Source organism: Phocoena phocoena, chromosome 2 (assembly GCF_963924675.1).
Source record: "Phocoena phocoena chromosome 2, mPhoPho1.1, whole genome shotgun sequence".
NCBI classification, from domain to species: domain Eukaryota; kingdom Metazoa; phylum Chordata; class Mammalia; order Artiodactyla; family Phocoenidae; genus Phocoena; species Phocoena phocoena.
Window position 1 is genome coordinate 15,022,169 of NC_089220.1, and position 24,178 is coordinate 15,046,346.

At 39.0% G+C, this 24,178-nt stretch overlaps 1 protein-coding gene and 1 pseudogene across 2 annotated transcripts in view; both read right to left on the reverse strand.

The window, feature by feature from the left end:
* SPATA7 (spermatogenesis associated 7) overlaps positions 1–8,192 on the reverse strand; it is a 35,596-nt gene extending 27,404 nt beyond the window's left edge. Inside the window, exons 1-3 of one of the 2 annotated variants that reach the window (XM_065872189.1) lie at positions 8,174–8,192; positions 3,743–3,817; positions 1,731–1,826 (exon numbers count right to left, since the gene is read on the reverse strand). In XM_065872189.1, the coding sequence (XP_065728261.1) occupies positions 1,731–1,826; positions 3,743–3,817; positions 8,174–8,192 (190 nt within the window). The remainder of the gene's footprint in view (positions 1–1,730; positions 1,827–3,742; positions 3,818–8,173) is intronic. The other variant, XM_065872190.1, reaches the window with a different exon arrangement.
* Positions 8,193–10,975: 2,783 nt separating this feature from the next.
* LOC136119330 (cytochrome c oxidase assembly protein COX20, mitochondrial pseudogene) lies at positions 10,976–11,339 on the reverse strand (annotated as a pseudogene).
* Between the last annotated feature and the right edge of the window lie 12,839 nt (positions 11,340–24,178).

Here is a 24,178-nt window from a genome sequence, read left to right on the forward strand (position 1 = left end):
CACTTATATGTGGAATCCGAAAAACAAAACGAACAAACAAAATGAAAAGACTCAGATACAAAGAGTAAATGAGTGGTTGCCAGAAAGGAGGGAGCTGGGAATGGGGGGCAAAATAGGTGAAGGGGATTAAGAGGTACAAGCCTCCCTTTATACAATAAATAAGCCACGGATAAGTACTACATAGCATAAGGAATAGGGTCAATAATATTGCAATTAACTTTTTATGGGGACAGGTGGTTAGTAGACGGTGATCATTTCATAATGTATGCAAATGTCAAATCACTATGTAGTACACCTGAAACGTAATATTGTATGTCAACTATGTTTCAATTTAAAAAAGGGGAAAAAAAAGTTGCTCAACATCATTAGACATTAGGGAAATAGAAACTAAAACCCTATGAGATACCATTACCTATCCACTAGGACTGCCAATAGGAAATGTTGGTGAGGATGTGGAAATGATGGAAATGAAAAATGTCACTCTGGAAAATGGTCTGGCAGTTTCTTATAAAGTTAAACATACACTTTACCATATTATGCCACCATTCCACTCCTAGTAAATAAATTTATCCAAGTGAAATGGAAACATACATTCAAAGATTCTATGTGAATGTGTACAGCAGCTTTATTCCTAATTGCCAAAAGTGAGTCAATACAATCCAGATGTCCACCAACTGATGAAGTGATAAACTAACTGTGGTATATTCATTAAAGGGAATACTGCTTAGCAATAACAAGGAAGAAATACTGAACATGGATTAGTTTCAAAAGTGTTAACTAATTGAAATAAGCCAGACCCAAAATGATACATATTGTATAATTCCATTTATATGAAATTCTATAAGAGGCAAAACTATAGTGAGAGAAAAGAGATCAGTGGTTGCCAGGAACTGGAGGGAAGAGAGTGATTGCAAAGGACCAGGGAGAACCTTTTGGGACGATGAAAATGTTCTATACCAGGAGTCAGTGAACATTCTCTGTAAAGTAACAGAGAGCTAATTCTACAGGCTTTGCAGGGTGCTATAGCCTCTGTCACAACTAGTCAACTCTGCCTTTTAGTGTAAAAGCCACCATAGACGATGTGTAAAAGAATGAATGTGACTGTGTTTATTTATGGACGACAGAATTTCAATTTTATGTAACGCTCACATTCTTCTGATTTTTTTCAACCATTTAAAAATATAAATAGCACTCTTAGTTCAGGAGCTGTACAAAAACAGGTGGCAGGATGACTTGGCCTGCAAGCTGTAGTTAGCCCATCCTTCTTTTATAGCATGACTGTAGTGGTAATCATAAAAATGTATATATTTTTCAAAAATTTCAACTGTACACTTAAAATTAGTTCATTTTATTATATTTAAGTTACACCTCAAAAAGCTGACAAAAAGAAAAAAATTGTAGTTACCATCTTCTCTGTGTAGCTTCTTCAAATTTGAAAACAGAAGAGATCATAAACTTTTGTTATATTAAGATCAGCATCTAATCGCAAAAATATATTAGGAATAACAGGTAAAATGAAACAACATAGATATTACATTCAAATACAGTTAATAAAAATGGCATTTTGAATTTGCTAGGTATATAGAGTCTGTGGTTGGTATCTTACTACACCAAACACAAACCCATGGGTATATAATGTATTCATTTTTGCTACAGATTTACATTAACTAGAAGTGAAGCTGAGAAGGGTTTAAATTGGGTACAGAAAGTTAACATTTGCACATTTTTACCTTTGGCTGAAAGGATTTTATTATAGTGAACAGCCATGTGATTCTTGACCAGTTGGAGGGTACTTAGTCTGAGAGAGGAGGAGTCAGTGCAAAAAGCTAAAAATTAAAACATATTTAATCATTATATATTTAAAATATAAAAGTCATCATGAGATAAACAAGTTACTGATTATTAAGCTCCTTTTTATAAAATGTTCTGAAGTTTAACCATGGAGATACTGACATTATATCTGTGATGCTGAATATGTCCTAGCTGTCACCTTGCACTGATAATGAGCTATTCACTACTTTGGGTTCAAACCTTTCTAGGAATAAAGTTTTACAAGCCTGAGAGTTTTGGGAAAAGACTGAGAAATATAATCTACCATTACATTTACAAAACTATTTCTTATCGACAGCTCTCAATCTCATAACTAAAAATGTTTAGCTGCTTGCCTGATGATAAAATAATGTTACCATTGTTAACACTTGAATACATGGAGTCTGGGAAATCAAACAAATCCCAAACTCTAGGCAAAGATTCTATTCTGAGATGCAAACTTCTAATTTTATATCTGAAAACAAGACCGACAAATCTGTTTACTGCATTCTTTTTGAAGTATTAGGACTATCTTAAGTATAATTACAAAGAAATTGGATGACATTAAACTTCTTGACCTCCTCTAAACTGTTAAAAGAAATCTTAGAATTAAGCATGTATATATGAGTATAAATGTATAAAATGTAAATGTAGACATAACTTCTTTAAATATTAAAAAGTTTTTGAGAAGTAATACATGCATGTGGTTAAAAATTATAGCTAAAATGGCATAGAGACATTGAAAAATAAGTGAATTTCCTGCCCTGACCCCTAGTCTCCTCTCCCAGAAGTATACTCTGCTACTTTTTTAATGTATCCTTCCAAGAAAATTCTATGCATAATAAAAGTATATACAATAATGATAATCTTGACACTAATACTACAACTACTACTAAAAACATTTATTGAATAGGTACCATGCATGCATATATTGCTCTAAGCTCTTTACCTGTAAAAACTCATTTAGTCATTATTATCACCATTTAATAGACGTGCAAACTGAGGCAGAGAGATGTGAGTAAGGTCTTCAAGGTCACACAGCTGATAAAGGATGCAGTTTAGATGTGAACCAAGGCAACCTCATACTTACAATCACTATTCCTATACCAGCTCTGCACATATATTCTTTAAAAAAAAGTTAGTATAAGACGTATTGTTCTTCATCCTGCTTTTCTATATATGTATCTTTTAAAACTAGTTCAAAATTTTTATTTAAAAATTGATTTTCAAAGTTTATGATTCTGGCTCTATGTGTATATATATGCTTTATTACAAAGAAATAAATGAGGTAATGGAAAATGATTCTTCTTTCACATTTGGAAGATCAGTATAAAGGATTTTTCATGTAAATAAGGAAAGACTTTCAATTAGTATTTTGCCTAAAAACCCAGGCTTAAACATTTTAAGCTATAATTATAAAAATACTTTAAATGTACATTAAAATTTACTTTAAAGGGTTTAAAATGTGAAAACATCTACAGAATACAGATTCCGCTTTCATAGGATCTAGAAGTCCAATTGGATAAAGAGGCCCAGTTGGATAAGTGTTTGCTCCTGATACAAAATGCATTTTCCAAGGGCTCTTTTCCTCTGCACAGCTTTTCCTTTTCAGTGCTGTGTCTTTAACAATCTGCTAATCACCATTTTAACAAGGAAGGCATGCCTTCAGCCAGGGTAGCTGGCCAGCAGAGAAGAGCTGGGCTGGAGCTGCAGCAGGGAGCACAAGGTAGCAAGGTCCACATCCAGGGCATGATGGGCTCCTAAATTCTCTAACCTCAAGAACTCCCATAATATGTAATTATAATTGATAATATGAAGTTCAAATATTGATTAAATGAAGTATTTTTTCATCATGTTATATAATTTACAAGTAAAGGAAACACACTTGGTCAATCTTTTAACAATCTTTTACCATTTTAAGTACCTCACTTACCATTACTTTTGGTGCTCAAGTGTCCTTTAAATAGGCAGGGTGGACCATATCTGGGAAGGACAGAGGTTGCTCTCACTTTTAACAAAAAAACATGAATTAGGATAAATGAAACACAACTTTCACAAAGACACTACTGAACACATAAAAAATAATAAACTTATCTTTACCAAAATTGTTTAAAATTTTATTCAATCATATTACTAACCAGCAATGATATATCACACAAAAATTCGGCGGCCATAGATAAAAGGCTTTCTCTTCTAAGAAAATAAGTAATTTTCAAAGCAGTTGTGCCTTGAGGCTTAAGTTTCACTGGATAAAATGATAAACACATTAATTATGTTATTTGATATATACTGACTTTATTCAGTAAATCACTGACCTACTGGTTTTTAAATGATTTTGAGACAGAATACAACTAGATTTTCAGTTGATACATATGATTAACTATTTCAGTTAATCATAGGCTGGTCTGTCCTTAAAAATAACTTTAAGTAATCCTCTCACAAAGTAATTTGGTAAATTATAAATTATACAGTATAATATTATTATATATAAGTATATAAAAATGTCAGAATCAGAATTTAATGATTAAAGATGTCTTAAGGTTCATCTAGTCCAACCCACTTACCCTCTTGGTTGGATTCTATCTAAGCATCTTATATTCATAAATTTATTTACTCATTTATTCATTCATTCATTCATTCATTTATTTATTCATGGCTGTGTTGAGTCTTCATTGCTGTCCATGGGCTTTCTCTAGTTGCGGCGAGTGGGGGCTACTCTTTGTTGCAGTGCGTGGGCTTCTCACTGCGGTGGCTTCTCTTGTTGCGGAGCACGGACTCTAGGCACCCGGGCTTCAGTAGTTGTGGCATGTGGGCTCAGCAGTTGTGGCTCGTGGGCTCTAGAGCGCAGGCTAAGTAGTTGAAGCCCACGGGGTTAGCTGCTCTGCAGCATGTGGGATCTTCCCCAACCAGGGCTCGAACCCGTGTCCCCTGCAATGGCAGGTGGATTTTTAACCACTGAGCCACCAGGGAAGTCCCTAAACATCTTATATTTAAAAGCACCTCTAGTGATGGAAAACTCACTATGTCCCCTAAAGTCAGTGTCTCATGTTTCAGACCAGATAAGCTGTCAGAAAATTAGATATATACTTTATCACAAAATAACTTCTCTCCCGAAAAAGTGATTGTGTTTTGAGGGGTAACCTCCAAGATAGGAAGGCTGAGTTACAGAGTTTAATGGAATTTAACGTGCAAAATATAGTGTATCCCAAGGCATGTTTTAAGTGGGTATAATGGCCAGTCTGCTATCAGGTGGACTTTTATAAGCTATAACGGTGTGGGGAAGACACAAAGTCTGGAAGAAATATGATGTTTGAAAATAGAAAAAGAGCTATCGAGGTAGTAGAACTAAAGTCTAGGATCAGAGAACAAAGCCTGCCAGAACAGACTAAAACAAAAAACAATCTGAGATCAGAATACCCAAGAAGCTCCTTCTACATCATAGGCCAGAGAGCCAGAAGGAAAAATATTAACTTATTTAGGACAAGAGAAGTCAAGGTGATACCACTTGAGCTGGTAATGAAGACAGTCATGAAATTAGCACAGTTTTTGCCCGGAGAGACAGACTAAACATAAAAAGAGCAAACTAACCAACAAACTCTCAAGCAAACCTTATTTCTCCAGAGGGAAAAAAGTGTTGACTTTTTGCCTGCCCAGAATCCAATGCCCCTTTATCTGGAAATAGGACCTCAACCTGCTTGGGGAACCACTCCTCCCTTCTCTTAGCCCAGCTGGTTCAAGTGGAGCCCACTGCTCAGAGGTGGGCATATCACCCCAAACTGGCCAGCAATGATGACTGAATCAGGAATGACTGTGACCCAAGTCCAGCCAATGAGACACAATCATGGGATTTTTACTGGAACTCTTAGGAAATTCCTAGAACATAAATAAGCGTGGCACTACTGGTGGCCATCTTGCACAACACAATGGGAACCTGTCTGAGAACGAAGCCTACACAGAGGGAAGTGTAACCAAGACCAAATGAGATCCCTGGAAACATCGTCTGAGTATTGGGATCTAACCATGTTTGAAGCTCTACCCTCCCTAGCCTATTCGTACATGAACTCAAAAAGTCCTATTTTAGCTTAAGCCATCTTGAGTTGGGCTTCTTCACCTGTAGTCAAATGCTAACTTACTGAATACCGCTAATTGTGCCTGACACTGTTCTAAGCACTTTGTAGAAACAAATTCACGTAATCCTTACAACAATCCTATGAGGGGTACTATCATTATCCCCACTTTATAGATGAAGCACAAAGAGGTAAGCATGCAATTTCCTCAAGATTACACAACTACCATGTGACAGATTTCGGGTCTGAACCTAGGCAGTCTGGCTTCTGAGTCAACCATTACACTATTTTGATCAATATAAATTGCTTAGGGCTCAAACCATGCTCCAAGCTACTATATCAAGTGAAACAGGCTAAGAAGTATGTAGTTTATTCCCTCCAAATTCCTTTCTAATGTATGTGTGTTTCCCTTCAGTTCACAGAAAAAGAAAAAGCAGGTATATCTAGAGAAGTTAGAAAGCACAATGTCAGAGAGAACAAATGACAAAAGATAAATTATAACGTTAGATGTCTTAATATTTTGTGCTCTTGAAAGCATCAAAGGTAACCTCTTAATGAAATCAAAGAAATTTAGAAAGTGCAATACTTTCAGTTAAAATTAAGAATTTTAGCTCTGGCTAAAATTAATTATGGTTTCCTATTAATAATTATGGTATAGGAGAACTGACTACCCTAGATCTCTGTTGAATATTACATTTTGTTTAAAAACTCAAAATAAAAAACGTTTGATACTATATATTATATAATGTCCTAAAAATGAAGCTAATTAAATTGGGTAAGTTATAAAATAGAAACCTTTTTACATTTTGACATGAGCCTGACTTTAAAAATAATTTAATTAATAAATACTGACACTAAGTCTATTATATTCTAAATTTTACATATATCCTTTCCCATGCTCCCACTTCTACCATGGGATAGTTAAGTAAAACAATGGCTCTTGGGTTTCACATTCATCACACCTGGATTCAAAGCCTGTTGTGCCACTTAACTGTGACCTCAGCAAGTTACTTATGATCTTTTAGTTTCTTCACTGTAAAATGCGAATACCTATGTACAAGATGTTCTGTGGATTGAAAAACGTTAACTTGGCAATAGTTTCTGGTACACAGCAAGAGTAATGTTAGCCTATGTGGTAAAACTTCTGAAAACCATTAACAGCACTTTTGTTTGCTTTTTCTGGAACTTAGGTGGCAAGGTGTCAGAGTATACCATTTGGTGATCAATGAATAGTTATCTCCTACATTTAGAACAGCACTTATTTTGATCAATGATTACATAATAGAGGTGCACTTGTATTCAAAGCAAGACTTGTTGCAAGGAACCATCCAGCAGCTTGGTTTAAAGGTACAGTTTAAAATAGATAAGAGCACTGAATTGGGAGAAGAGGTCTGAAGACTGCCTTATCTGCCTCGCTCAGAAAGTGCCAAGATGCAGATTATTTAGACTGGGCTGACTCCTAGAAATTTAAAGTTATATGGCTCAAATTGTTCCACAGTGATGTACATTTTAACCCAGAGTATTCAGTCAAGGGCAGGTATACATAGTGACCATGGATTAGTCCTTTGCTCCTAAAACTGTAGCCAGCAATGCTGCATCATTTGGAAGCTTATTAGAAATGTAAAATCTCAGCCGCCGCCCCCCCCCCCCCGCATCAGACTTACTGAATCATAACCAGCATTTTAACAAGATTCCTAGGTGATTCCTATTCGCACTAAAGTTAGAGAAGCCCTGGGTTACTCAATGGTGTTTTTTTTTCGGGGGGGCGGGGACGGGGTTACAGTATGAAGGATTTTGTATTTACTGAGTACTTACAATGTGCCAGGAGCTTTGTATGTATTATCCGCATTTAATCCTCAAGATTAAATGGGTGTTTTTACCCATTTAATGTAAAAAAAAAAATCCATGGGTGTTTTTACCACCACCCATGGCTCGAGATGAGGAAACTGAGGCTCACCCCTCGGGAGTGCAGCGGGGCTTAATTTTGGGCCCAGGGAGGTCTGACTCCAAAGACCACATTTGGTTCCTCTGCCTCCGACCCCGAATTCAGGGGACAGGGCCTCCTGGAGTGAGGGCAAGAAGTTCTGAGCAAGAAGTGGATCTGTGAATCCCGCAAGCAGGGCTTCATCCCGGGCGAGAGGCCTGGGCAGCTCGGGGCAACACTCGGGTCAACACCGGCGACTAAGCAGGGGTCGGGGAGCGCCCAGCGCGCGGCCTCGACCCGCGCGGCCCGTTACCCGAGGGTCGGAGAGCGGGTCGACGCGAGATGGCGGTCGCCCGCGACAGCTGCCCTTTACCTCTCCGGCTGCCATCCATACTTAGATCCTCTTGCAGCCGCCGTGGGGACACGCTGGGTCCCCTTTGGTCCTTCCCGGGGCCGGGCCAGCCCCCGCAGCAGACGTTTGGCGAGAAAGAAGCCGCGGGCGGCGGCAGGAGCTGAAGACTGACGCAAAGCAGGTTGCTAAGTGCAGGCTCCAAGGCGCCTGGGTTGTGACGTCACGGCGCAGGCACGTGCGCTCCCGCGGCCCCGCAGCCCCGCCCCCCGCCGCAGAGGACGCTAGGGTGGACGGACTGGGCGGGGAAAGAGCCCCAAGGGCCAGTCTGTTGCTCTGGATCTCTGCCAGTAGTCCACAGAGCGGCCGCCAGTCAGGAGTCGAGCCACCAGCACCTGGCAGGCCTCATCCCTTCGGGAAGAGAGGGGAGAGATGGTAGTCTCATCCGGCATCCGTGTCCCTTGGGTCCCGGAAGGAAGTCAAACGCAGTTGTTGGTTGAGGTCAGGGTAACATTTAACCAGCTCCAAATAATTAAATTTCCAAGCAGTACGTGAACATTTGGATTAGTGAAAATCCTGGGGATGAAAAACATCTACATATTTATATCTTAATTCTTAACCCCAGTAATCAGTTTGCATTTCCTTTCTGTTTACTGAGCTTCCTCCATCCTCTTCCACCAACACCCCCCCCCCACCGCCTTTTTTATCTTAAGGCGCCAATGTGTTTTCCTTTATGATGGAAGAGAGTTGCAACATGAACAAGGCATTGATTTATCCGTAACTTTGAACAATTTGTTTAATTTTGAAGCAGTTACTTTTGAATCCTTGGAAATAAGAACAGAATGGGGTGTGGAGCATAGTAATGTGTCGCTTCTCAGCAGCAGCTCTACTGACATTTTGGGCTGGATTCATAATTCTTTGTTGGGGGGTGGCTGTCCTGTGCACTGTAGGATGTTTAGCAGCATCCCTGGCCTCTATGCACTGCATGCCAGTAGCAACCCACCCACTCCACCCCTGGTTGTGACAAAAAATGTCTCCAGCTGTTGCCAAAGTTCCCCTGAGAGGCAAAACCGCGCGCACACACACACACACACACACACACACACACACCCAACCTCTGCTGTAATGGAAAAAGTACTGGCTTTGGAGTCAGATATGTGGAACTTAATTGTGAGTTTTTTGCCACAGTTAGTTCCTAAATTTCTTGAATTAGTTTCCAAACCTCTCCAAGCCTCAAGCCCCTCTTTTCTAAGATGTAAGAGATGCTACTAACTTTGTAGTTGTAAGGAATAACACATACAGTGCCTGGCAAAATGAGATGTTCAGAAAATAAAAGTTTTCTCTCTTCTAAGACTTTGTCTCGGAAGAACTTGGGTATCAGGAAATTCAGGCATAAGGGAGTAAGTCAGGAACACTATGAAAAGGAAAGGGGAATAAGCCAGAAATTCGTCTGAACTCCTGATTCTCTAAGACTCTAGGGAAAGGAGAAAATTAGATTCAAAATCTGAGAAATATGGAAGTGTGTGTGATGGTTCTGTGGCCCCCAACAGCAGAAGTCATTTAGAAGGGTGCAGGGGTAGAGAGTCAGGTGTTACCGAGAGAACAAAAACACTCTTGCCTACCTACTCATTAATGCTTGAAATCCCTGAAACCTTTTATTCCACTACTAGCATCTGGAAAATATCTTGCATATAATAGGCCTCCAGTAAGCATTTGTTAGACTGAATTAGAACCAAAACATAAAGGGCAAGTGCCTCTGGGAGAAGCAACACAGTGACTTGACTCACACAAAGGTGATGCCAGCTTCTCTTGTGAAAGTAGATTTTGGGTATCAAAAGTAAATTTGAGTTTCAGATAGGAAAGGGCCTCCACGATTAAGCGAAGACAGCAAAGTGGGAGAGGGTTCTGAAGACTATATTGCTTGCTATCCAACTTCAGCTGAAGCCATCCTCATTTCATTATTTTTCTTTTAAGTATTTTATTCCAATTCTTTCAAGAAGTGGACAATAGGGTCTTTTTCTCTCCAATTTTAGCAGAGAACATATTGTCATAAGTGCATTTTAATTTGTCCTTGGCTTTCACTCTATGTGTATAAAGAAGAGAGAGAAGATCCTTTCTGGTTGCTGTTCCCAGGAGATAACCCATGATCATAGGCAGATGCATGCAGCTGATATGGGCTTATTGTAGATTTAGTTTCCAAGAACACGCTTCCACTGGGGAATCACCACCAGTTGCAAAAGTCTTGGAGATTAGACATTCCTGAAGACCTTTTGTTGAGTATTTAAACATGAATTTCTCATTGTTAAGAAATCATTCCAATGGTACATTTTTGTTATTGATATCTGGAGGCTTGTATCTGTATTTTAGAAGGAAAACAATTTTCTCCCTTAATGCATTGCTATGTTTACTTTTATTATTGAGTTTCTTCTTTTTGTCTTAGCTTGTCAGCTCAAAACTAAGACTTGTGCTCAGTTGCAATAACTATTCATAGCCTATTTTTCTATTTACCTCTTTAATTCCCTTTATTAGGCAGGTGGCTTTTATTCTTCTACTCTTATTTAATGGTTTAATCAAACTTATTTTTTAAAGCATTAAACATGAGGTTTATTTTAAGTATGAGTCCACTGTGTGTTATACTGACAGTAGATACAGGGCCAGAATAAGTTTGTAAATATTCATACATGTGTAAAAAAGACTGCAACTTACACATACTTTCTTTACTTGATTGAAAGACTTCTTATGGTACATAAAATGCTTTCTGTAGTTGATCTCAGCTTTGTTCACACTGAAGTGAGTTGTATCCAGGTTTTCTAAGCTCAAGACTGCTCAATTGCTGCTGCCGCCACCGTTGGTTTGTTTTCTTTCAGGATCAAGGTGGATACTTTCATATAAAATCTTGTTTTTAATTCCTTCTCTGGCAAGTCTTTCCTGGATTCTTAGCTTTGCATAATTATACCTACAATTGAACCAGCATCCTAAAGTTACCAAGATAAAACCTCCTACTTCCAACATCACGTGATCTTCTAATTCTACTGGTTAACAAAAAATGTCCAAAGCCAGCCTCAACAGATCCTAATGAGCCGTATAATATCGAATCCCGTGCATAGGGAATGTTTTCAACATCTAAAATTCATAGGAGCTTAAACGGCTTCCCCTTCCTGGGCTCCCCGGGCTCCAGCACAGCCGCCATGGGGACGGTCGGCGCCTTTGCCCCTAATCAAGCCTATTTTTAATTAGATGAGTTTGAAGCCCTTTGGAAATGGGGATATAAATAAAATAAACTATGTATTATTACATACCATAATATATAGCCTAATACATATACTATATTTTTCATTTATTCTATTTTATTATATATTATTTTAAGACATATTGTATTATTACATTTACATTTAATCTATATCTTTATAGAGTACCATTACTTGCATAATTCAGAGGATTCCTGGAATTTATATTTGTCTGCTTGGCCATGCTCAGTATCATCAATGAAAACTATCCAGTAAATGCAGTGAAAGCACCAAGAGGTAAAGGCCAAGATAATCTTTTCCCATTCAATGGCTAATTATGAACATATTTTCATCTTTAAAGTCCCTGAAGGACAAAAATGAAGGACTTTTTTTAGGGAATATTTTTTAAGGTGTACCTATCAGGGCAGAGAAAAGAAATGAAATTAAATGATCAATGTGCCCTATATGTTGGCCCCAGTCTCAAAACAAAATCCCTTAGGTTTTGGTGGAAACCTTGGAAATTTGAGCTATTGACTATTTCTCAGTCATTCTCCAATCAAAATACTGTAGCTATTCATTCATCTAATAAGTAAATGAGAAAATGGAACTTCAGAGCTTGGCAGTATTAGCATGTTATGAAGTAATGGATTAATTTGCTGTTTGTCACTAGAGGGGGCTTTAGGAAAGTTTTAAGCTGCATCTCTATGAGGAAGACAGTCAAGCCATAGGAGGCAACATTAACTTACAAATCTTACTCAAGGAGTGTAAGGAGTGAAAAGCATTTTGAAACGTGACTTCAAGGTAGAGCTTCTCCAATAATTGTTAGTGACATATATACCGAGTTCTTTCTTGAGCACAGGAAGAAATTACTGTATTATCTGAAGGCCCTTCATGAATAAAAAAATCTTCATCATTGTCAACCTATAACTTGAGTTTTCTTAATTTTATTGTTAAAGCTGGAGAGAACAGGAATGACCATAATCTCTATAAAGCAACATGTGCTTAACAGCTAGAAAAAAAGGACAGATAGACAAAAAAAGAGTGATAATAGGATAAACTGATCCCAAATGACCATTTTGAGTTCTCGTAAGAACAAGAACTCTGATATCTGAACACAAATATCATCTTGTCCACAGAAATTTATCAGAGCTGTAACACCACAGAGTTCGCTGCACTTTTACGCTCCATTCCACACTTTATTTTCATTTTTCCTATATTTTAAAAGAGCACAAAATTATGACTCTGGAGGTAGCTTAGCTGGCTTCTTGTTTCTTGAAAAGAATCACTCATATCGTGACCCTTTGGAAAGGCTGCCAGAATTGCAGATATTAAGCCGGCTAGTAACTGTAATAGGCCTCCACAGCTCCAATTTCTCCCCAGCGGTGTTTCTTAAATCTTTCTGTCCAATTAAGAGAAGTCTCTGTGAACAGAACTTAAACATTCTATGGTTACTAAGTAACCTGTCCCTATAGCTTAAGAAGAGTATTGTATCTATTTTTCCACTGCCAATCAGTTGCCCATAATATATCTGGGTGGAGGCTCAGACTGAAGTTTTGATAATCTCCACCTAATGCATTCTCTGTTTACAAGTGGCTTCACCACTAAAAAGAAAGCAAAGCAAAAAACATAACCGAGCTGTTAGTTTATCCTGATATTATTTCTTTCAGTTAAAAAAATAGAGTTTGGAGTTTTAACGATTAGTGGATTTCTGGCAAGTTGCAATAAAGCTCCTATAGGTGCATCTATGAATAGCAAATAGCCACATAAAATCAGTTAAAAAAAAAGGAGTTTGTAAGCCACCAATGAAAACCATCCTTTTATAATGCCCTACCTAGTTTTCCTAAGGGATTCAATCTCTACTCCAGACTAAATGAAGGACAGAAACGAAGAACATTCAGGAATATTTAAGTTTAGATTGCATTCATTATTTCTTTATAATTTTGAGCAAATAAGCTTAGACAATGGAGATGGGGATGGGTTACTGACCCCGTCAGACATGCTCAATCTCTGACTTGTTTGGCTGAAATGTAAGGTTTCTCTTACCTTCTTTGAGTCCTTCCATTTCCTGATCTGCAAACAACAGCTCAGTGTTCATTGTGTTTCGTTTTTTAAAACAAAAATAGAAATTCTCCAGCATTATGAAAATATGTAATGAAAACAGCTTCTTGTTATATAACATTGTGTCCACTGAAGTTTATACCCATAGGCAACTTTACATTAAAGAAAAACATTATGAGTCAAGAAATGAATACAGGAGACCTTTCCCACAGTGAAGCCACAGTCTAGAAACTTTGGTCATGGGCTGGGCACAGAAAGATTTCCTCTGTTGTAAAGATTTCTTTTACAACATGCAGAGTGGATCCTTACGTAAGATAACTGGACATATAAGGTAGAATAAGTGATGCACTAAGCCTTATTAATTTACTTGCTAAACAAGGCTGGCAGTAAACAAATACTTTTCCTTGTATGTCAGAGAATGGGGGGGCTGGAAGGATGCCAGTAATCACCAAGCCAAAAGCTTCATCTTGCAGAAAAGACTGCTAGAGCCCAGAGCATGTAATTAGCCCATGCAACTCAGCTTTCTGACTCCAGATTTAGTGCTCATTGCACTAAATCAAGAAACAGGCAGATAACCAGACAATTATCTCAGTGACATTTCATTATGTATGTTTGCTCTTTTATGCGTCTACTACCTAAAACAATGGAAAATTTCTTTTATTGTGCAATCATGAACGCATAAATGGAAAAGGTAAATGAGAATTTGCTTAAGTCCTTTGTCTTAGGCAAACCTCTGCTTAAGCTGTCTGAGAGAAATGCAAATAGGTATATTTTAAAGCCATACATTTTTCTAAAAGACCAGCATATACGAGTCTTCCAAAATGAAAGTGAGCTCAGTTGAGCCCAGTTTTCTCCTACCCTGGAGATGTTTACTTTACCATGATCCAGAGATAATCTGTCATTCACATGGAGTTTGGGATCATTTTTCATTGGAGAATTAACCCCTCAGAAGGGGTAGCTTTTCTTTTGCAAGGATGGCGGAAAAGAATAACGTTCGTGACTTCCTGTAAACTAAAAACTGCCATACATTATTTCAACTAATATTAATGAGCACCTACTATGTGCAAGACCTGTGCTCTTCAGCTCACATTTCCCCTCTTAGAGCCTACAGGACACAACCTTACCTTCTCCAGGTCATTTGCAACCCCTTCAGTGATCCTCTGGGTTTTACCTGCTTTGAACAGAATCACTGAAAGCTGGACATCTACAGGGCTATTATAAAGTGTCAGGTAACATAGAATAGCCGTTAAATGTGTGTTGGAATCTACTTACTTTTGAGTCCCGGGTCTGCTGTTTCTTGGCTCTGCAACTTTGACCAAGGGCTGCATGTCTTCATCTGCAAAATGACGATAATATTGTCTATTTCATGTGATAGTTGTGAGAATGACACAAGATAATATAATAGCCTTCCATAGTGCCTGGATGCCATAATTTAGGTTCCCCCAGAAGCAGACCCTGAGGCATATATTCCAGTACGGGTAGTTTATTTAGGAGGTCATCCAGTAAACACCAGTAGGGGGGTACATAAGTGACACGAGAAGGGAAGGAAGCCATAAAGAGATGCTATCAAGCAAGTGGATGGAGGAACTCTGTGAAACAGTACAGAACACCTCAGAGTTATCCTCCCTGAAGGTCGGGGAGCTGGGGTATTTATCTATCACCTATTGTCAGTCTTTGTCTAAGGGCTACTGGCCATGGGTGGTTAATTCCCCATGGGCGGGTAAGGTAGGTTTCAGTATTCAGAGAAAGCTCTAGGCAAAAATGTGCAGGTGCTGACTGTTGAAGTAAGGATTGACGTGCAAGGAAGTGGCAAGAGCTGAGGACTGACAGTAGCCATTCAACACACATTTACTCTTTTTGTTTTTAAATGTTGTTATTATTGACTTATTACATTCTTTTCAAATTGAATATGCATGGCACAAAGAAGGTATTTGTTATGAACACCTGTTATTTGTGTCTGCCTAGCATCCTTTCCCTTTTCTTCCGATGGGAAATGCATCCCTTGTCCTTTGGGTAATACTGTCTTGATCCCCTCTCCTTTCCAGGCCCCTCTCTTCTCCTGCCCTTCTGTTATCACAGGAAGGGGGAATGTGACCCTGGCCTGGCTGGAATATATCCAGCCAGCTAGCTTCAGAGATTGATTCAAAGGTGGGTGTGGAACCCTAGTCAGCATCCCATCTGATCAGTGCCCTCGCTAGGATTTAGCTGCTAGAGCTGTTGGTACTGATTCTTTCTGCTGGGTCTGCTCAGCTGGGAAGAGTTCTGGAGCTATGTTGCTTCATTTGGAAAGCATATGTGTAACAGATAAAGAGATAGAGAAGTGTGGTATGTGGGGTGGGGGGGGGGAGAGAGAGAGAGAGAGAGACTGTGAAGACATCATTTGAACCCCCAAATACAGCTCTGGTTGAAGTACTGAATATTTGAACTGGTCTTCAAGTTATATGAGCCAATAAATTCTTTGCTGTCACTTGCAATGAGTGAGTCCTAGCAGAGCATTTAATACGTATTCGTAGCATTTTGTGCTCTAAAATGCTAAGACTTATCTTTTAATACGTCATATTAAGAGTAAATTCCCAGGTAATTGTGAAAGCTGCTTAGCAAGATGTTGGAGACAGGTGTGTACTGACAGTATCTTTATATTCCAGAATATTCTTCCCCTCATTTGAGATTTTAGCATTTCATGTCTCAGTCACATCATTAACTAATTTTTTTTTTTTTTTTTCGGTACGCGGGCCTCTCACTGTTCCGGCCTCTCCCGTTGCGGAGCACAGGCTCCGGACGCGCAGGCTCAGCGGCCATGGCTCACGGGCGCAGCCGCTCCGCGGCATGTGGGATCTTCCCGGACCGGGGCACGAACCCGTGTCTCCTGCATCGGCAGGCAGACTCTCAACCACTGCGCCACCAGGGAAGCCCATTAACTAACTTAAAAAAAAAAATTTATTTATTTATTATTATTTTTTAAATTTTTGGCTGTGTTGGGTCTTCGTTACTGTGCGTGGGCTTTCTCTAGTTGCAGTGAGCTGGGGCTACTCTTCGTTGCAGTGCGCAGGCTTCTCATTGTCGTGGTTTCTCGTTGCAGAGCACAGGCTCTAGGTGTGCAGGCTTCAGTAGTTGTAGCACGTGGGTTCAGTAGTTGTGGCTCGCAGGCTCTAGAGCACAGGCTCAGTAGTAGTGGCACAGGGGCTTAATTGCTCCGTGGCATGTGGGATCTTCCCCGGGCCAGGGCTCGAATCTGTGTCCCTTGCATTGGCAGGCAGATTCTTAACCACTGCACCACCAGGGAAGCCCCATTAACCAACTTTGAATTGCCTCAGGAGAAAGTTATTTCACTCCTGAGCACATCAAGAAGAAAGTCTCAGTTTGAGACTAGTGTGGTTTTAGCTCCTCTCACCTTTGCTAATCTCTCTTTCTAACAAGTACTGAAGCTCTAGCTCAGGCCATAGCATTTGAGGGAATCAATTTTTGCCTTTGTTGTGCTTATGACAATTACTACCATCCTTCCAATTATAATTGAGGTATTAGTTTTCTTTAAAAATGTTTAACTTAAAAAGTGAGTAAATTCAAAGGAAAACTATAAAGTAAATAATAGTATGATGGTGCAACAATATGGAAAAAGTAGTGGGTGGCATTTCAAAGACTGAAGTTTGGGAATTTGAGGGAAGCATTGGCTTATTATAAGGTATCCCTGCTTCCATAGGGAAAAGAGAAAGCCTAGATAGACAAGGATCCATTCAGATTTGCATAGGCTAATTCTCTGATGTGATTTTGATTAAAGGACACAATTGGCTTATTGGGGAGTTTCAACTCATTTGGGGGTAAAAACATAGAAGAATTTTATTTTTTCCAATCACTGTTTTCACCTGTGCTCTAATGAAGTTCCTTCCCCACTGGGTCACAAAGGCTCTTAAAGACACTGTGGCCTGATTCTTTAGCTTTTTGTCATTTTTGGTAATTAAAAGCACGTTCAGTTTTTAAGACTCAGTTCTGCTTTTTAAATAAATTGTAACCTTTTGTCAGATCTAAGGCTCTTCTCTTCCCCTTTCCCAGAACTGGCTAGACTGGGGGCTCCAGGGGCTGGTACTGGAGGTGCACTTGCAATGAGTGAGTCCTAACAGAGCATTTAATACATATTTGTAGCATTTTGTGCTCAAAGTGTTATCAGCTTTTATACACCCCTTCTCCCTACCTCCTTGTCCTGGTTCCTTTGATACTGAGGTGGAGAGGCAAAAGGAATATCTTTATTTCTCTCTTCTTGCATGGCTGTCTCTGTTCTTCTAGCTCTTCATCTAAGAGCTCAATGTGAAGGAGTAGTGGCTCCAACATGCCTTTTAATTTTTTTGGCCACACCGTGCAGCTTATGGGATTTTAGTTCCCCAACCAGGGACTGAACCCGGGCCCTTGGTAGTAAAAGCACACGTCCTAACCACTGGACCTCCAGGGAATTACCTCCAATATGCCCTTCTGAGGGCATTTTAGTCCCAAGCAACTTCCTCAGATGCTGGTAATATGTTGCAATACTTGACTCCAAACGAATCCCATCTGGCTGCATCCTTCCCCACTGACTCAGTGCCCCCGCCTGTTTGGCCCCTGCTGTAGCAATCCCCAGCCAGACTATAGACTCCAGTTGCATGGACTTGCAGGTGAGTGTGGGATCCTTTTCTGTATTTGGGGGGAAGTAGAACTATGGGAGAAGTGCATGCTCCTGTCTGTCTGACTACCCTCCATCCTGCTTTGTCTCCTTAATTCATTCCCTTTTGCCTGGATCACAGGGGCAGGTGAGCAGATTCACTGACTAACAGACATTTAACCAGAGAGTGGAATCAGAATACCCCTTTCCTTTCTTTTCTTTTTTTTTAAAACATCTTTATTGGAATATAATTGCTTCACAATGGTGTGTTAGTTTCTGCTTTATAACAAAGTGAATCAGCTATACATGTACATATATCCCTGTATTTCCTCCCTCTTGCTTCTCCCTCCCACCCTCCCTATCCCTCCCCTCTAGTTGGTCACAAAACACGGAGCTGATCTCCCTGTGCTATGTGGCTGCTTCCCACTAGCTATCTATTTTACATTTGGTAGTGTATATATGTCAATGATACTCTCTCACTTCGTCCCAGCTCACCCTACCCCCTCCCCGTGTCCTCAAGTCCATTCTGTATGCCTGCATCTTTACAGAATACCCTTTCTGTAGGCACTTATGAATTCACCAATGAATGATTCTCTTGGGATCTGCCTCCCTTGGTTTCCAGTAGTGGGAGCGGGGGGTGGGGTGGGGTGGGAGCAGCTTTTCCTTTCCTGACGACAAAGAGAGACAGGGAATGTCTTCTCCTTATAAGAAATGCCCTCCACCAAAAGGTGACTTCTTTTTTCTCCAATCAGCCTCACATTTTCTTGTTGGTGGATGTAGTATGCTGAATGATGGCCACTCAAAGATATCAGGTCCTAATCCCTGGATCCTATAAATGTTATTTTATAAGGGAAAAGGGTCTTTGCAGAAACGAGATGAGGAGATTCACTTGGATTATCTGGGTCAGGGGTCCCCAACCCCTGGGCCTCGGACAGTTAATGTTAACGGACCGCACGGCAGGAGGTGAGCAGGGGGCAAGTGAGCTAAGCCTCACCTGCCACCCCGCATTGCTCACATTATGACCTAAACCATCGCCCGCCCCCCCCAACCCCGTTCGTGGAAAAATTCTCTTCCCCAAAACCGGTCTCTGGTGCCAAAAACGTTGGGGACTGCTGATCCAGGTGGTCCCTAAATACAATCACAAGTATCCTTATAGGAGGAAGGCAGAGGGAGATCACTCAGACAGTAAAAGAGAAGATGATGTAAAGATAGAAGCAGAGATTGGAGGGATGCAGTCACAAGCCAAGGAATGCCAGCAGCCACCAGAGGCCAGAAGAGGCAAGGAATGGATTCTCCCCTAGAACCTCCAGAGGTAATGAGACTCTGCTTTTGGCCCAGTAATACTGATTTCAGACTTCTAGCCTCCAGAGCTGTGAGAGAATAAACTTTCGTTGTTTTAAACTACCCAGATTGTGGAAATTTGTTATAGCAGCCCTAGGAAATTAATATAGTGGGATAGGATACTTTTTGCTGAAATGATTCCTCTTACTGTCATCAAGAAAGGCATTTCTCAGAAATAACAATGTGGGGACCTGTAACTTTTTGTTCTGATTTTGGGTCTTTTGTTCTGGGTATAGGGAGCCCAGGAAAGAAATTCCACTAAGCACTTAACACCATCCTGTTCCAAAAAGGAACATCACCGTTAACTCCCAGCATGGTCATTTAAATTTTTTTTTTTTTTTTTTTTTTTTGCTTTTCCAGGCAGTTGAGAATGTTGGTTTCCATTTATATATGACAAACAAGATTCTCTCACAAATTTTAGCAGAAACAACTATTTGATCCCAAATAGGCGATTTTCCCTTATATAATAATAGGACTGCCAAGTTTTAGCTGGGCCACGTGGAATTAGACTACAATTCTCATCCTCCTTTGTAAGTAGGAGGATGACAAAAATTTGGTTAGTGTGTAAAGTAGAAGAGATGCATGCAACACTAGGGCTGTGTCCTTAAAGCAGAGAATTTGCCTTTCTTTTTCCCTTTGCTCTTCCCAGTGGCTGGAATGTGGATGTGATGGCAGGACCTGGAGCAGCCATTTCAGACTATGAAGTGGCCCTGGGAATGAAGGCAATGCTCAGCATAGAAACAAGCTAGGAGCATGAGTCCCTGACACAGTGGCGTTTCATACCAATCCTGGAGTCAGACTTTCATAACAGAAAAAACTAAACTTTGGCGTTTTCTGTTACTCACTGTTATATGTAATCCTAGCCAAACATAATTAGAATTTTGTAGACTTCAAACTACACTATGGAAATGGATTCTCCTAGAAAGTAACTTTTTTGACCGCTTGGAATAGTCAATCAATTTGAAATGTCTACCTGGATTAGACCGAAATTATAACAGTATTTTTACTGTTATATATATGGGTATTTTCATTATTTCTAATATGAGCAATTTGATAACTGACTTGAAATAAACAAAACCCACATTCAAATTTTATATAAAGGTTGCCTTTTCCACACTGTATTCTCTGTTCTTGGTGTCAAACAGAATAATTATTTTAACATCTCTAAAGCTTTGGCTTATGATAGCATGGAAACATTATAGAATGAAGACATGAGACGGGAATCCTTGAGTTACATGGTGTTAACTAGTTGTGTAAATTTGAACAAGACACCTCTCTGAGCCTCAGTTTCCTGACCTTTAAAATAAAAGAGTTAAAATACAATAAGTTTTGCTTCCAGTCCTTACTCCATGAAAAAAAAGGGTATTTTTTAAGAGTATTATTTTCCTAGTGTTCTGACAAAGACCAAATCTCTAAAACTTTGGAGTTATTTTAGGACCCATGCTATCAAGCTGCTTATGGAAGATGGGAGATTTATTGTTAGTGATTTCACTGATATTTTGTTCTTAGAAAATTATTCATGGTCTTAAATCATGTTTAAACATCCAGATTGTTGACACCACCATTTTATAAAAATGGAAGAGTTTCAGAGTGAGGAAGTAAATTATTCTGCTGGGTATCTTCTTGACTGACTGGAGTGAGGCATCTTGTGTTAAACCTATAAGAAACTGATTTCTTTTACCCTCTTTTGTTAGATATGTTTTTACATATTCCTTATACCATAGTTCAGGGTCCTCTAGTGGTTACAGTCTAAATCAGAAATCACAAAAGCCTGCAGTGAGTAGGCAGTTGACATAAACGTGTGAGGACAATAGGTGCTTGGACACTGGTACTGCTGCCAGGTGTAACCACTGCCTGGGTACTTTGCATTTTCAACAACAGACATAATCAAACACACTCCCTGGCTGCACATCACACATAAGCACCAACTGGTGACCCATGATCTTCAGGCATTGGTGGCCAAACCTGGCTGCTTATTAACAATCTCCTGGAGAGCTTTTGAAAAATACTGATGCCTGGGCCTCCCCCATAGCAATTCTGATTTAATTCAATTTGGGTTGGGCTTGGGCACTGATATGTATATATATGTATATATACAGCATCTCCTCTGCCAATACTCATGTGCTTAGGTTTGAAAAGCACTGGGGATATACTGTTATAAAGTGCTTACACTACAAATAAAGTGGTATAATACATTTTCAGGGAGACTCTCATTAATTAAAGGTGCATATTGTAAACCTAGGGTAACCACTAAACACTTTTGGGGGGCTGCATATGGCTTTCTTCCCTGCCAGTTTTATTGAGGTATAATTGACATACAGCGCTGTATAAGTTTGTGTACAGCATAATGATTTGACTTACATCATGAAATAATTATCACAATAAGTTAGTGAATGTCTATCATCTCATATAGACACAAAATTTAAGAAATAGAGAAAAAATACTTTTCTTGTGATGAGAACTCAGAATTTACTTGTTTAACAACGTTCATATGCAACATACAGCAGTGTTAATTATATTAATCATGTTGTACGTCACATCCCTAGTACTTATTTATCTTATTACTGGAAGTTTTTACCTTCATCCAACTTTCTCTCACCTGACCCCCTGCTTCTGGTAACCACAAATCTGATCTCTTTTTCTATGAACTTTTTTGTACATTTAAGAAACAGATATAAATAATGTCTATAGAGGTGAACAAATGGAATCCTAAAAAATACTCAATGAACCTGATAGTGCGCAGAAAAAAAAGGGGAAAAAAACCTAAGAAATCATGGACAAATAGAAAACAGCTAGTAAGAAGGTGAATTTTAATGTATTTTTCATGTGAATGGTCTAAACATTAATTAAAGGACAGAGATTGTCAGATTAGATAAAAAATAAGACCCAGCTTATTCTTCTTTGCTGCTCTCAAGAAGCTGATTATGAAACTTATATGGAAAAGTAAAGGAGTTGAAATAGCCAAAATAATTCTGTCACATAAAAGCAAGGTTGGAAGACACATACTACCTAATTTGACCACTTACTATAAAGCTACAGTAATCAAGATAGGATTGTATTGGTGAAAGGATAGAACACAGATCAATGCAACAGAATAGAGTCTAGAAATAGACTCACACAAATACAGTCAATGCATTTTTGATAAAATTGCAAAGGCAATTCAATGTAGAATGGATTGTCTTTTCAGCAAATGGTGCTGAAATAACTGTGTGTCCATATTCAAAATATTAACCTAGACACATATCTCATATCTTATACAAAAATTAATTCAAAAATGAATTATGCACCTAAATGTAAAACCTGAAATTATAAAACTTCTAGAAGAAAACATAGGAGAAAATTTGCCTCATTTTTGGGTTTGACAGAGCATGACACCAAACTATAGCCAATGAAAGAAAAAATAATTGATAAATTGGAATTTATCAAAATTAAAAACATTTGGTCTGCAAAAGACATTCTTAAGGGAATGAAAAGATAAGCCACAGACTTGGAAACGTATTTCAGATCACATGTATGATGCAGGTCTTATAATATAGAATATATAAAAAACTCTTAAAACTAAGTAGTAATTAAAAATGGGCAAAAGATCTGAATATACACCTTACCAAAGAATATATAAGGATGACTCACTTCTATTGAATGGGAACAACAGTAACTTTGCTGTGGGGAATCATTGCTGACACCACCTTAACCAGATGATCAAGGTTAACATCACCAGTAACAAGTCTTGTTGACGTTATGTACCTCCTCACACGATGTGATGTGAAAGACAGTTTACCCCTATGGTATTCTTTCCCCAAATCTATAAACTTAATCTAATCAGGAGAAAACACTAAAATTGAGAGACATTTACAAAATACATGACTGGTACTCTTTGAAAGTGGTGAGGTCACAAGATACAAGGAAAACAAAAAACTGTCATAGAGTAAAGGAGACTGAGGGACATGATGACCAGACGGAAGGTGGTGTCCGGGGATTGGACACTGGAACAGAAAAAGAACATTTCTCCAGAAAAACTGGAGAAATCCCAATAAGTTGTGTTGTTTAGTTATTTGTACTGTACCAATGTTAATTTCCTAGTTTTGATAATTATGTGATAGCTATGTAAATTGTTGACATTAGGGGAAGCTGGGTGAAGGGTAGGTGGGAACTCTTTTGCAACACTTCTGTAAGTTCAAAATTATTTTGAAATAAAAACCATGTTTATCAGGTATCATCCTAGTTTAAAGATGAGGATACTGAAGCACAGACTGATTCATTTTCCATAAACCAAATAAGTGGCACATCTGGTATGTCAAGTCAGTTCTGTTCAACTCTAAAGCATATCTTCTTTCATTAGCCAACTATCTTTGAAGTCATGTTTTCCCCCCAAATTTGTAAACTTGTAGAAAGATATGACCGTATCTTTTGTTTTTGTTTTAATTCCAAGGTAGAGATGAGGTTTGATGCCTTTGTATTCCTAGTACCTAGCAGAATGAATCCTTTAGAGAATGTGTCCAACACACATTTGTTGGTTAGGATAGCGTTTCTCTCCTCAAGAATACGTGTTCTTCTCTTATCTTCATAGTGTCTTTTCCAAAGTCAGATTAACATGCTAGTATGGGACAACCTAACATGTTTCTCCCCATCATTCCCTAGCTCAGGGTCAGTTATTAGAGAGCAAGCAGAAGGGGAGGTCAAAGAAAAGGTGACCAGAAAGGAGGTCAGAACAGGCACATTCAGACTGAGCATCATTTACTTTCCCTAGGTTCTTGCATGTTGCATTAGTCAGAGTAA